The sequence below is a fragment of the Planococcus citri genome, chromosome 5 (assembly GCF_950023065.1).
Source record: "Planococcus citri chromosome 5, ihPlaCitr1.1, whole genome shotgun sequence".
Taxonomy (NCBI): Eukaryota; Metazoa; Arthropoda; class Insecta; order Hemiptera; family Pseudococcidae; genus Planococcus; species Planococcus citri.
The window spans coordinates 29,299,328-29,315,562 of record NC_088681.1 but is presented as its reverse complement, the minus strand read 5'-3'; the positions used below and the strand labels follow the sequence as shown (position 1 = coordinate 29,315,562).

At 33.7% G+C, this 16,235-nt stretch overlaps 1 protein-coding gene across 3 annotated transcripts in view; it reads right to left on the bottom strand.

The window, feature by feature from the left end:
• LOC135847353 (cilia- and flagella-associated protein 298) overlaps positions 1-16,235 on the bottom strand; it is a 115,679-nt gene that overhangs the window by 14,204 nt on the left and 85,240 nt on the right. The window contains exon 2 of one of the 3 annotated variants that reach the window (XM_065366825.1): positions 9,179-10,334. The exons of the other annotated variants lie outside the window; for them this stretch is intronic. Coding sequence (XP_065222897.1) covers positions 9,179-10,182 — 1,004 coding nt within the window. The 5' untranslated portion in view covers positions 10,183-10,334. The remainder of the gene's footprint in view (positions 1-9,178; positions 10,335-16,235) is intronic. 3 annotated transcript variants of the gene reach the window in all.

The window sequence follows — 16,235 nt, the reverse complement described above, 5'->3', positions numbered from 1 at the left end:
GTCGGAGCCTTTTGACTTTTTAATCAAAAAAAAAAATCCATCACCATTTGGCTTTTTGGTGTACCGTTGATTCGGATACTTTCCTTATAACCACGCTCTGCTACCATGACGCATTCCAAGCATCTCTGGTACTTTTCCACAAATACCATCTACAAGGACACAACCTTCTTCATTTCTTTCACCTAGTTTCGCAAGCTGACTAATGAAATTGTGCGAGAATATACAATCACCCTCTATTCAGTACACGCGTAAAGCTAAAGGCGTTCCCTGGTGTCAACTAAAGTGAAATTCTCGTTAAAAAATCGTTAATTTTCTTCATAATACAAAGGTAATTATACCGACGTAACAACATACGCTCGAAATTCTCACACGTAATATACAACGTAGTCTAATTTAACCCGTCGCTAATTAACCAACTTATTTTACGTGCGAGTTGAACAAAACGCCTATGCTAATTTCAAAAGGCACTGACAATTCGTGTTATTCGCGTAAATGTTTGCTTGTCAATAAACGCGAGCGACCGTCCGTCGTAAATCTATTCATCGGAGACCCCGGCGCAGCGAATGTTTATGAAAATGTGTACTCATTCAATATACCAGCGAGAAGGTAAGCTAGCTTATACTATACATCAATACCCCTGAGCGTTGGTGAAGTACGAGTACGAGTACAATTTGACTTACTCGACGAACGTTTCGTTTTAAATAAGTATTATCGTATGCTCGTGAATGTTACATCGTATACCTATTTCGTATTAACTGGATGTTGTGAATGAACAGTCGTACATACAAGAAGGAAATGAAAATAGACAGGCTCAGTTACAAATACGAGTACATTCCAAAATGGAGAAAAAATAATCGTGACAACGTCTTTTCAAAATGTTGTAGGAGTCGATTGAAAAAACAATTTTTGGGCAGGTTTTATTTTCTTTTTTTTTTCATCTGCCCATTAAATTGAACCCGACAATAGCCATAAATCCAAATAATTAGCTCAATATGCCTTCTTCTTACCCTTACAAGCTCAGAAATCAAATATTGTCATCATAATTAAGTCCACGAATAACCCTAAAGCAGACTGAGATATTGAATCCGAAACTAAACGCGAAAATTTTCTTTTTCAAGATGACAAAATAAAACCAAACAAGACATGGTAGTGGTTGATTAATAACAACACGACAGTACTAATGCTAAAAGCATTTTCATTTTCTAAATTACACCGCTACTAATTATTTTCCACAAAAGTAATACTTCAAAAAGAACAATGTCTTCGTGGCAAATAACACATCGAAAATTAAAAACATCTCTTTTAATTTAGACCACTAAGTGAAGTACGTTTTGGAGTTTGGACATATGATGTCCTTAGAATACAAAGAGTTGAAAAATGTGCTGAAAACTTTTTCCTTTTTATTCACTTTTTCTTAGTCGACGATGTCTAAATAGCGTCTCTCTAATCGAAAAACACTCGACAATTTTTTTAAAACAAAAATATAAACACGATTTCAATTCGAGAAAAAAAAACTTGAATATGTAGGCCTATTTCAACTAAAAATTAACTCTTCATTAAAAATGAAGAAAAACTAGACAGCTAAGCAAAGCTTAGCTGCAAAGTGTGCGTAGCTAGCTGCCTTTTCTACAGCTATAACCGTTATTACATCTAGGTAGTGCATAAGTGAATCACCATGTCACAGTGATGAGAATTTTTGAAACTCTCACTGCTTCAAAATAATAATTGTTTTTCAGTGTTTTCATATTTTCCAAATTACAATAGGTATTTCAGAATAATTTATAAGCTTGTATTGCTTCTAAATTAAGAAATTTCTAGTTGTTTTTCATAGTTTGCATTGTTTTAAAATTTACAAAATTTCAAATCGATTTCCCGAATTCCCCATCGCTACAATTTCATAAAGTTTTCAATAAATTTTCAGAATTTTGCATTGCTGCTGAGTTAGGAAATTTGCAATCAATTTTTAGAATTCACATTGCCTCTAAATAGTCAAATTTTGAATAATTTTTCAGAATTCTTATTGTCTTTAAATTAAAAAATTTCAAATTCAATTTTCAAGTTCATATTGTTCACAAATTGTAAAACGTTTACTCAATTTTTGGAATTTACATTGCCTCCAATTTTTCAGAATTCTCATCTTGTTCATAAATATTACAATACTTATTTTATATAATTTTCAAGTTCACATTATCTGCAACTTACAGAACTTTTAATCAATTTTTGGAATTCTCAGCGTCTCTAAATACAAATTTTCATACTATTTTTTTTAGAATTTCCATTGTCTTCAAATTTATAAATTTTCAAACCAATTTTCAGAACTTGATTTTTATTCTAAATTAAGAATTAAATCTTATAAAATATGTTAAGAATTTGAATTGCCTCTAAATTACACAAAAAAAATATGGGTAATTTTTACAAAAAAATTTAACTAAATACTGGTATTTAGCACAATTAAGTACCAGATCCCATTTAATAATTTTTACTGTAATCATTTAGTAAAAATTATCATGTTAATAAATTTTGCTATAGGTACCTACCAATAGTAAAAATCATTTTGTTTTAATAATTTTTACTAAATCATGATAATAAAAATTTCATGTTTCAATTGTACAAAAATTAGTTTAATTACTCATTTTGAAGTAATTTTTAAATTATAAGTAAAAAGTTAAAAATTATTCATGTCAAGGTAATTCTTTTAAGAATTAAATCTTATAAAATATGTTAAGAATTTGAATTGCCTCTAAATTACACAAAAAAAAATATGGGTAATTTTTACAAAAAAATTTAACTAAATACTGGTATTTAGCACAATTAAGTACCAGATCCCATTTAATAATTTTTACTGTAATCATTTAGTAAAAATTATCATTTTAATAAATTTTGCTATAGGTACCTACCAATAGTAAAAATCATTTTGTTTTAATAATTTTTACTAAATCATGATAATAAAAATTTCATGTTTCAATTGTACAAAAATTAGTTTAATTACTCATTTTGAAGTAATTTTTAAATTATAAGTAAAAAGTTAAAAATTATTCATGTCAAGGTAATTCTTTTAAGAATTAAATCTTATAAAATATGTTAAGAATTTGAATTGCCTCTAAATTACACAAAAAAAATATGGGTAATTTTTACAAAAAAATTTAACTAAATACTGGTATTTAGCACAATTAAGTACCAGATCCCATTTAATAATTTTTACTGTAATCATTTAGTAAAAATTATCATGTTAATAAATTTTGCTATAGGTACCTACCAATAGTAAAAATCATTTTGTTTTAATAATTTTTACTAAATCATGATAATAAAAATTTCATGTTTCAATTGTACAAAAATTAGTTTAATTACTCATTTTGAAGTAATTTTTAAATTATAAGTAAAAAGTTAAAAATTATTCATGTCAAGGTAATTCTTACTATACTTATGGCTATAGGTAGATAGAAAATTAATGAAATGAATTTTTAGTTAGCAAATGATATCATAATTCATAACTCAATTTCAGCATTATTTTTGCCCCATTATCATGTACTACGTAGGTAGTAAACTCCAAAGCATTTACCTATCCGATTTTCCTATGAAAAATCTGTCACCTACCTACTTACCTCACGGGGATTCGAACCTGGGTCCCTAAATTTCCTATTCCTACCTACATGCCCTATCCACTCAGCCACCACATCACTACGAAGGTTACGGCATTAAAATAATATATTTGTTTGGTAAACACCCCACCAAGCCTCTCCCACTTGAAATACACAGCTGGCAGACTGGGGGTGTAACAGGGTACAATGCAACGCAGCTGTTTATAAAATGATGAAAGGATAAGGCTGGGGGTATAGCAGGGTACAATGAGCGGCAGGTGGTTTACAAGTCCCCTTTCTCCTTTTTTAGGATTTAATGCATTAAAATAATGAACTAAAATTGCAATTACTCAGCAATTACCCATCCGAATTGAATGAAAATTAATCTATTCCCTCCGCCTTAATGATTCTCAAATGGTGTCCAATAGGTACAAAAAACGGTTGGATAGCTTAAGAGAACATTCAGTTCCAATAAAATTTCATTTCTCAAAGCGAAACCAATAGTGTGCTACGCACACTAAAAATTGTCGAATTAACGCTATCATTTTAGAATGCAGATCTACCCTTTACCATATTCTTGAGTATAGTGTACTAAATTCACAAAAAACATTTGAGAAATTCAAAAACAAAAAAAAAGACTCGAGTATCTAATCTGATAAAAGAAACACGTCAACATTTTCAAAACATGGTCAATCAACGAAAAATCGCGAATACTCGAGGAAAAAAATACCTACTTGAAAAAATAACGACGACTCGAAAAAGAAAAAAAATACGTAATATAACCGATTTGTCACCTTAGTTTCCATATATCTGTCACCACCCGCCGTGATAATATTGATTCAATAAGTGAGCCAGCCGTACTTGACGTGGTAATATTTGAAAAAGAAAAGAAACATCGTAAAACGAGATATTACCATCATTTTCATTTTTTTCCCCTTCAAATTGAACGAGGAAAAAATCACCTCATCAGCCATCACCATTTACAACGTTTCATTCGAAAAGTTATCTTTTCCTGCGTGATTTTTAAATGACAAATTTCAACAAGGTACATTACATACCTTATATAGACAGAAGGAAGGACTTGTAAGTAATCGAATTATTTCATTGTTAATTCGCAATTTTTTTTGTTGCTAATATTCGAGCATTAAATACTTAGATGTGGTATTAAAAAAATCACGGTAGATATGTGGAAAATTCGTCGTAATTCCCAATTATAAAATCGAAAACTTTATCGAAACGTGAGCCAGAGTCACGTATTTTATTGAAAATATATTCCGAAATCTAATTAAATAAAACATCTATGCCAAGATACCGCGTCTTAAAGCGCTAAATCCGCATAATGGAATGTTTGATGAAACATCTGCATATAAGATGAATCGCTCGGTAAACTACTCCTTTCACGAGGATAAACGAGATGAGAGTGTCGCACAAGGATAAAGCAATGGTGAAAATTTCCTAACCGAATACGCTTTTTCATTTGCTAAAATTTTACGCCATTTTTCATCTCATCTCATTCTGTATAATTCTGCAGCTAGGTAAAGGTAGAGATAGGTGAGGTGAGAGGTACGTGGCATGGTACCTACGTATGTATCATTTTCGCGAGAAAAAAAAATATTATTTTCACTGTGTAAGCCTGGGAATTATATTCAATTTTATAATAATATTTCTTTCAGAAAATGAAAAATGAGAGTTTATTATTTTTTTGTATGCTGTTATTTGTGCCTGAAACAGGTTAGTACCATAAAAAGTGCGGTAAAAATTGCTTTATAATATTCCATAATACGTTCGCATGTCATCCTAATTTCATTTTTAATCTCCGAAATCCCCCAAAAAATGGTGCAATAAATTGCAGAAACCGATTAAAAAATTGATTTTTTCAAATTTTTTCAACTAACAAGTGAACCTATTGACCACTCACACGGAGCTACCTTTTGACCATTTTTTCTTAAAAAGTACGTCATATCAAGACCTACAGAACAGTTTCAAACAGAATTTTAGCCATCGAGGGTCCATGGATGATTTAAAGTTTCCAAAATGGTTCAAAAATTTCATAAATTGACGAAATCAAAGCCAATAAAAACACATTTCTGACCTTTGAATTACAATCAGATTAGGAGGCTAAATTTTGGCATAAGTTGAGGTGATTTTTTTTTCAGGAACAAAATTTTTCTGAAAAACTGTCCCAAAATTTCGAACACTGGCATATTTATAGGTTAAATTCTGCATCACTCGACAAGAGTGAGACAAAAAAACTCATTTTTTGAACCGGAATGCTAATTTCTGAGAAATATTTTCTTACCACTGAAATCTCAGCGTTTTGGGGGGGGGGGGGTTCCTATTTTTAAAAAATTACACTTTAAAAATTGGTTTCAGCCCATCCAACTAAATCAGAAAATTTTTCTACTGTAATTTTTATTGCAAAAAAATTTTGAAATTTGGTTTTTAATCTATTCGCGAACCACTCAGAAACCATTAATGGTGACTTTAAATCATTTTAAAACCTTGAGAAAATTTTTGAATTTTTGAATTCTTGAAAAAAAGAATATGAAAAATTCAAATAAAAATATTTTATCTTTTCAACTTTTAAACTACCTACATATTTGAGCAAAACAGAGCAAAAATTATTCAAATTCGTATCTATCACCAAAATTGAATAAAATGTTGTCAAAATCACATGAAATGTCATAAAAAATCAAAAAGTGACTCAGCAATCACTAAAACCCAACCTATAGAACCTGTAAAATTGAACAAAATGGACAAAAATTGCTTTAAAATTTGTTGAATACAAGAAAAATTCAGTAAAATTTCACAAATGTTACCCAAAGTACATATATCAAAGAGTTGAAAATTATGAAAAAATTTCAATTGAGCAGAAAGTGTCAGAAGTTGACGAGCAAAATTCAGCAAATTATGCAAAAAATGAAAATTTCGCAAAAATAAATAGAATTGGGCAAAATGTTGCAAAAAATGAGCAAAATTGTGCAAAAATGACCAACATTTTGTAAGATTTGGCAAAATTAGGTGAGTAAAATAGATACAAATTTTGCAGGAATGAGTATAATCGGAAGTTTGAAATAAAAATTGCAATTTTTTTAAAAAAAATAACAAGTTGTGAAACATTGAGCAACATTTTGTAAAAATAAGCTTATTTAGACAATTTTTTTTTTAAAGTGCAGAAGCAAAATTTTGAAGAAATGAGCAACATTTATAAAGAACGTTGCAGAAATGAATAAAGTAAAGCAAAATTAGGGCTACATTGAATAGCGAAGCGAGGCATACTTAACATTTGGAAAATTTTTAGTTTAAAATATTAGAAGAAGCGCTTTTATCATAATTATTTTTAAAATATTCTTTCAAAAAAAAAAGCATTTTTGTACTTCAAAAACAACTTAAAACAGAAAAAAAGAAAAAAAAGTAGATAAGAAAATATTAATGTGTTTTTGCCCGAGCGAAACGAGGTCGAAAAATTTTCCAATAATTTTTCGAATTTTCCACTCACTAAAGATTATTTCTACACACAATTTTATCACCAGTCAGGTGGGAAAAACGACAGCATGATTTCAAAATTCCACAAAGAATTGGGAAATGAATTGAAAAATTCATAGTCTGATCGAAAAAAAGTAGGACATTTTGATAAATTTATTAAAAGAAGGACAAATGCGGGACCAGCAGGACTGTTAGATACCCTGTCCCCCTCCCAATCTTCAATGGACAAAGTCAGGTTTTCCCACGAAGCTCAAACTTTCATTTTTTTGGGCAGGTTTTAAAATAGCTCATCTGACATGCAAAAATGTATGAATTAAAGTACTCTAAAGAAATATGAAAAACAAGTGAGAATTTCATTTTAAAAATATTGAAAGTTTGAACAATTGAGGGGTTCCATAAAAAAGGGGCCATAGTCCATTTTTTTTTTTTTTTTCATTTTTACAATTCTGAATGTATTTAAAATTATTCTTTTTTTTATCAATTACACAATATTCAGTGATATTGAAGTGTTCTTCCATGAAAAAAAAACGATTTGGAAAATGTTTACTTGGAGAAAAAATTTTCAAGTCTATCTTTTTGGCGAATATTGCGACTTTTTTGCAAACCTAATTTTGAAATGAAAATTTTAAAAATTTTCTGATATTTGCATGACTTTTCCACGAGGACGAGATTCCCACATTTTTCCTGGGTTTTTAGTTTTAAGATTTTCCAAAGAATGTACACCAGGACACCCTGCTCAACCTATAATGGATTGAAATTCCCTGATGAGAAAATCGTTGCGAATTACCAGACAGAAAAAAAACCTTCAGACGATGCCACACTTTGGCGAAAATTAGCGAGTAAGTTTACTTTGAATGGAGCATTTTTTGAAAAAAAGTACATTTTTTTACTTAGGTTGTCTGATGCTTACCTAAACGCCTTTTCTGCGATCAATTCTGATGAAAATTTAAAAATTAAAATTTTTCAACTTATTTTAGTTGCTTATTAGAAAAATTAAACCAAAAAAGTAAATTTTCACAATTTCATTGAAATTTAAGTATGTACATATACGAATCCAGCACTTAAAAAAATCCAAAAGACAGTCTGAATGGTTGGTGGAGAAGTGCTTTGAAACTGATGAAAAATCGAAATTTTTTGCAATCCATCAATCATCAAAATCCCCAGTGGAAGACTTGAAGTAATATTTAATTTCGAAGTGAATGGGCCAAGGCGAGATTCAGAAACTCAAATATATCAATTTTCTTGTTTGGGAGGAAGGGGTTTGCCGAAGTTTTACACAGGTAAACGTATCCCCAAAAATGACACAAAATCGATCCTATGTACTTTGAGGACCCCTGCTCGAGTCCCACGAGCGGTTAGATGGCTCAACATTTTTCAGCCTAGGTTCCCACTTGGAGTTAACTTTCTCACCAATTTTTGTTACAATCCAGAAGGTATTTTTTTCACCCCTCCCCTCCCATTCACACACATAAGCAAGTAAAAGTGCAAATGAACAAACTAATACGAAAATAGTCGTAACGTTAATCGTACCTAATTCGATAAAAATATTTGATAAACCGGCGGGGCAATTTTTCAGCAAATCAACAACGGTATAACAACATTTTATACGACATTTATAACGTTGTATTATTCTCACGTGGGCTTTTTATTCTTTTTACATAGATTATCATTTATTTAGTATAACGTACTCGTGATAGTTTTATAAATAACTTTTTTACACTTTGGTAAAACATTTGGTCCGGAACAGAGTTGAAGGGTTAGAGGGCAAGAGGAAACGTAGCGCACGGAGGAGTGTGTCCGGCCATCACGTCGTCATCCACCTTTTGTCAAGTCTACCACCATCGATCAATCTGATACTATTTGCGACAAACACGTCATCTGTGCGAGTTTAAAAACCACTTAGAAAACAATCTCGGGGTCATCCATCATATTTCGAGAGCGAATTCGCGAGACGTGGCAGGGGGACGCGGGGCGTCATTTAATATTACGCTAGGAGCGACGAGGGAGGAGGGGTGGTCATTATAGTTCGTTATACTCGTATATAATCAATGTATGCGTAAGTATCGAGTACATTATTATAACACACAGATCAGAGATACAACGTATAAACTTACCCATTCATCGAAGACGAATAATTAAAGGCTAGAGAATCGAGACTATCTCTGCTGAGCATATCGTCGACCATGGCGTACTTGTACTGGTGTCCGAAGCTGGCCATATCTTCGCGAAATATATCACTGGCCGGTGTGAGTACGCCGCTGGTTGGAGGCGCCATAGGCGTCGAGAGCGCCAGCGGCGTTACTTGTACGATGGTCTTGGAGGTGGCAGTAGTGTTTCGCCGGCACGGCGTACTCTTCTCCGTTTTCGGATCGTTGTATATGAAAAAATAGGCGATGGTGAGGTAAATGACGGACACGACGAACGATACGATCGGTATGGCTACGGCGCATATTAAATTCGTGTGCACCTGTTCCATGTCTAATTCGCTAACAACTAAACTAGGATCGGCGCGACTATAAAAACAACTAAAATTCGAACCGACGTTCACGTGGGTAAGGTTGAATATGGTACAATTCAAATACGGAGGGTAACCACAACCTTTAACATTTGGAAATAAACGAGCACCGTGAAACCATTTGTACTTCTTGGTATCTTCGAGGGCAGCGGCCGAATACGTATTGGATGCGGCTGCGGACTCGTCCAGCGGGTACTCTTCGTCTTCGTCGTCTCCGGTATGAGACTCGAACGAAGGTACCGTTTCGTCTTCGACGTTGGTATTCTGCAACACCATCGAGTCCGGTATATTCGGATGCATGTAATCGACCAGAATCTGCGTACATTCGTACACTTCTCTGGTGCATCCTTCTCGGCACGAGGTCCAAGTGCAATTCGATAGGCCTCGTTTGCTCTCGGTTTTCATCGTTATGCAGTGAGCGGGCTCTTCGTCGAAATCCATTTTGATGGTCGTGTAGGCCGGCTCGATGATAAACGGCACCAGGAACATGAATCCGAAAAGACTAAAAATGGCCACAAGTAGAAAAAAAGCAGTCGTGTAAAATGTTAGTTTCTCTTTCAAAGTCGGCGGAATTGGAATAATAACCTCCGGCTCTTCGGCCATTGTCTGTAATTCATCTCGTTTCCGGTCCCATCGTTTTTCACGCGGGACCTTACACGATTCTCAGGCCGGACCGGATCGCCGCCGGTTTCATCGATTTATCGCTTCAGCGCCTCATTCGTCCGGTAATCGTAATATCGCCATCGCCCAGCTCGCTGTAAAATTTTACCAAAATTACATCGTTGTCTGGAAATTCACATTCGATGTACCTATAATCTCATCCCTCCTCGCTCGTTCTACCGCACAGCACACATCATAGACAGAGCACAAAGTATATATAAATAACGACTGAGGTAACGAATGGTAAAACGATAAGGACGTTGTTTCGCGTATACTTTTAAAAGCTTCCAACTGACGTGTTATACATAAATGTACCCACGAATCTAGGACACATTTATACTCCACATCAAGCCCCATGCTTGCTCAGCACTCTTTCTCTTCCTCATCTGTGCGTTTATTCAAACGTGAAATCTCCCAGTTTCCAGCATAGGTAACAATATAACGTAGGTACATTTTCTCTTACCATATGCAATCGATTCTCTTTCTACCGTCCATCATTTATATGTACATAGTCGTACAACTCTTAGCCAACCTCAATATTCGAAAAATTATTCTTTCCACTTTAGCTTTTCCATACCCTCGGCTAAATGAGAAGAAAAAAAAACCATCTCAACAAATATCACAACGTGTAATCCATCCCCCTTCCGTTATATGTATTATCTCACATCGTGAAGAATTCTACAATGCGAAAGTTATACTCGGGTTTTCGAAAAGGTCAGTTTTTTCACTACAATTACGTTAAAATCAATAAAACCTTTCCTCTGTCCCCGCAAAGAAAAGAAAAAAATATAAAGGATAATATTTTCAATCCTCGAAATTGTAGTAGGCAATTCTTTCGACATTTTTGTTGCACAAAAGGTCGTTCATTCTTTTCTCTAGAGGGGCAATTAGATTTACAGAATAGACGACTTATTCGACATGTTCGAACGAGAGAAGCTATACGTAAGGGACCTATTTTTGAAAAACTGGCCAGCACGTGCTATATTTATGTAGGTACGAGAGATAGTAATGCGTTACAGTATATTCGAAGGGATAATGATGTTAATGAATGCGGGCAATTGGTATGTCGTTCGAAATAAAGATGAGAAGATGACCGCTTACAGATGCGCAGAAATTGCCAACTATTTTTTTTTTAGAAATATTTGGCAGACACTTCGATATTCATATTCGTAAGATAATCTAGGTCTATACATCAGAGGGGGAAGGGGGTTGCTCATTTTATTTTTATTTATGGTTATAATTGTATGCAAGTTCATTCATCATTCCACTGTAAATTGAAACCAAAAATGAAGTCAGCAAGTCGCAAAGTTATTTCAGATAAGAGTTTGCCTCATTCACAATGTAACCCGCAACAATACTGACGTCACTGCAGACCCAAGTCCTCGAAAATGTATAAGAAAGTACTGTTTTTTTGAATGATGTTTCTCCAGAACGGAGGAACTTTGGAAAAAATTTGTAAGAACATAATTTAAAGACATTGTAATTTACTGTCTATTGGTGCAATAATTATTATCCCACGGTATTCGATTGTCCAGGTCTGTAGTGAATGACGTCACAAATTTCTGCTGCGTCTGGCGAATGGGCCGACCTATTATCTGAAATAACCTTGACCAAGTCGAGTCGGATTCTCCAATTCTTCTCAGATAAATTTAGGCCAAAATCTATTAACATAAAATAGTTGAGCTGAACTATGAAGGGGTAAAGTTGGTCGGGAGGAGGGTGAAATCACCTTTTGAGATCGGGATATTCTTTCTGAGCATTTCTACTTTTTGATCCAAAACCAAAAAAAGTGAATAACGATTACTCCTGCTCCTCATGTCACAGCGTTCCAAAAATGTAGTTCGTACATGTTAATAAAATTGCATAATCAGTTTGCCGTAAATACGTACGAACTCATCAGAAAAATACGTGATACTTTACGCCTTCGTTGTGTAATAACTATCATCATCAGGTTGTTTTCAAAGATTGATTTGAAATTTTGTATCAAGGTAAAAGTACTGAAGGACAATAACCCTGAATTTTTCCAACATTTTTTTGCCCCTCAAAAACTATTAAAATCCATTTTAAAAAGTTCAAATCGCTTTAGATTGGTACATACATATGTGAGGGCGCATACGGAAAGGGACCTAACGACCAAAAAAAAAAAAAAAAAAAAAAAAGTTCTCTGAAATTGTTGTAGGAACCCTTTACAGAGTTCCTACAACAATTTCAGAGAACTTTTTTTTTTTTTGGTCGTTAGGTCCCTTTCCCCCTTTCCGTACGCGCCCTCACATATTTGAATGTCGTTTTTTGTGAGAATTCCAAAAAATCTCAATTTTTTTCTAATAATAGCATTAAAATTTCGTCGTTTTGTCAAAAATTTCCCAAAAATCTGCGATTCTTGCTAAAGTTGCTGGTGATGCCTTTTTTCAAAAATTTCTAAAAATTCTCACTTTCATTTCAAAAATTATTTAAAAGTTGCGGATTGGTTTCACTTTTCTGTCAATTTTCTTTTTTCCCAGTAATTGGCAAAAAGCCTTTTTTTTACGTTTTTTAAATAAAATGCTCTGTTTTTCTCCTTTTTTTTTGGTAGACTAAATTGTTTTGCTCACATCTTGTAACCAATACCTTTTATATTAATTTTTTGGATTAAGTCTCTCAGTGCACCTTTGTCCTTCATATTTTTAAAAAATAAAAGGAGCTGATGAGACCGTACAAGAAAACCTAGGTATTTGTTCAAGAGCCAAAACAGAATTGGAACCCCCCCTCCCCCAGAACGCCTTATAATCGTTAGTTCAGTAAAAAAAATTCAGTATAACAATAGGTGATTTCCTATTTTTCGTCCCATTCTCCTCTTTGAACCATTCAAGAAATTTGTTTTTTGGCCCAAATCGAAAGCCAAAATTTCAGGCACTGAAATTCATTTTTTGAAAATTTATTTGAGCTAAAATTAGAAAAAATTGAAATTTCAGCAAATGGACCTAGAGAGCTGAAACTTGGTTTATACGCTATTTTCGACCTCCCGAGTCGATTTTGATGGGTTCAAACCGTTCTAAAGCCTCCAGAAAATTCTGATTTTTTAAAAAATTTTTCACAAAAGGAGAAAATTTTGGATTTGAACCGGTACGAAAAGATTTTGATAATACGTGCTTGAATCGATCAAAAGAGTCGCAAAAAGATGGTAAATCCAAATTTAGGTGCTGAATTTTATTATTTTACACTTTATTTACAGTATTTTTTCGAAAACTGGAGAAACCAAAAACCCGCTGGAGGCTCTTGAATGTTTCGAAATCATCATCAATCCACTCGGAAGGTCGAAAATACGGTATAAACAAAATACGTATCAACTTTCTATGTCAATTTGCCGAAATTTTGTTTTTTTCTAATTCTGAGAAACCGAAATCCGCTGGAGGCTCTACAGTGGTTAGAAACCGTCTCCAATGGACTTGGCAAGTCAAAAATAGGGTATAAGCCAAATTTCAAATTGTATCGTTCATGCATTCGTAGACGATGATTTTTACATTTTTTTTTCTTTCAAATACGTATACTAATCATTGGAGAATTATTTATACAATGTTTTTTCGAAAACTGGAGAAACCGAAAATCTGCTGGAGGCTCCAGAACGGTTCAAAACTATCAGCAATCGACTCGGGAGGTCTAAAATAGGGTATAAACCAAATTTTAGCTTTCTAGGTCAATTTGCTGAAATTTTGATTTTTTTTCTAATTTTTATTGCCCTTTGAATTTTTAAAAATTCGTCAAAAAATCAAAAAATGATACTCAGCACCTAAGATTGTGGCTACCTAGTGGTGCATTTTGGAGTCTTCTTTTGATCACCCTTTGCCAGTTCCGAAAATGTTTGTGCCAGTTGGGATACTTCCCTTGTAAGAGAAGAGATTAAATCCAAGTAATGATTACTTAGATATTTATGTATACATATTTGAACTCGGCGATTTCAAATTACCTGCTTAGTATGTACTTGTATGTATGTATGTATGTATGTATGTAGTAACTGACACATAAACTCATATTGTAATAATTTCTTTCCAACGACTAGATGTGCTCTAATTAACATGCCAAAAATATTAAACGTAGGTACAACCCTTATCAAAATTTTGAGAAAAAAAATGCGATCTGTGAAATTTTAAAATAAATCTAAAAGGCAAGCCACATAACAAAATTTCATCCAAATTCATTCAAAGCACAGTGTAGGAGAGAAAAACACACTGAAAAATATATAAACTTCATATCAATCACACCTTTTTACCTGTCTGAAACGAATAGAAAGGTAAATTCGTTGGCTCGATGCGAAAAACTTACTTAATCTAGGGCTTCACACGAGGCTAAGTGAGAGGAAAAAAACATCTCCGAAAAACTAGCGATAAAAGATTAATGTATAAAAATCAGCGGTATAAGGGTAATCTGATAGCGAATAAGATACGGTCAAAGAATAAACTTAAGACGGGTATCTTTCTCGTGGCAATCTATCATCACACCCGGTGCACTTCATATAATCCTGACACCGAGCAAAGTTATACGGAAAAGTGGAACGTGGCGATTTAAATTTTCATTCGGGGTACGAAATTGCTGATGATATTTCTGCGCCAGGAGGACAGAAACCGAAACGGAAATATTTCCCAAGAGAACGAACCGCTCGTAATTTCGGAAAAACGTACAAAATGCTGAAATTTTCGGACGAAGCGATGATTAAAAGGGGGAAAAATTGTTCGATATAATTTTTCGCGAATTGGTTTCTCTCTCGGGAGGGTTGAAAAAAAAATAGCTATTGATATTTCACTACCGCGTAAACAGAGGACGACATACAAACATACGAGTTAAGATACAGCTATACGAATCGTAAATAATAAAACAAGCCTCGTGTAAAGGACGATTCTTCGACGAAATATCATCTCAATTTCATTCGATTCGGCAAAAAGTAATCTTATACGATTGTTAAATTGATTCGGTGGCGTATTTCTCCAACAATGTCAACGTTTCGTCTTTGTTTGCAAATGACCCTTGAAAAAACTGGGGCATTTAGCGGTTAATTTGAACCGCAAACTGCTGGAAATCTTCCAATTGCCAACATGTACGAGTATCTTGACTTTGCGCAAACTTCAAACTATATACACAACGACGGCAAAATTGGCTAATTAACGATTAAGAATTTTACCCGCAGTCAAATCGATTTCAAAGCAGCATAAAGATGGCGAATTTATAAAAACGCTTGCCCCGGATGCTCCTTCGTCGTCGTCTCGTTGCGAGTTTTGCCAACTACTGTTGTGAATATTGATGAGCTCACTCGATACAGCATAAAGACATAACCGATTTGCGCCTTTTTGCACCACCATGTGCTTGTTTCTTAGTACACTCGAAGCTTGCGACGCGAATCCGAGTAAAACTTTCGCAGATAAGACTGCTTTACATATTTAAATTAACCTTATCGAATACTCCATGCGGTAATTTTCAAATTACGTTGTTTAAACGATACCTGCAGATGCCATATCGTTGTCCGTACTATAAACTCTTACAGCTCAAATTTTTCTTTCTCAATAACCCACCAAAACTATCCCCGTTGTATGCCGAAACCCTTTTGTACTACGATGGATTATTTCTCTCTAATCGGTGAATGAATTTTTAACCCTAATTAAAATTCGATCGACTCGGTTTAAAAATAGGTAAAGGCGAACACACCCTTCATCAATACTCGCCATTGATTGAACACGCAGCATTAAAAATAAATTACTTTATTAAAGACAACCCGTACCTACAAAACAATCGAATTAACGCAATAATCAACGAAAATAATAATAATGAAAAAAAAAAAACGCGACAATATCTTTTCAAAGTAATTAATTCCGGGAAGGTGAAAAAAAAACAGGGCAATTCTTCAATTTATAACTTCCCAACATAATCAAGGACATATCTTCTCATTAAGAGGAGTTTTTATACCGAACTAATTTACAAAACGACGTCGTAATTTCGTATTAAATTAAAAATAAAGCGGGGTTTCTTTT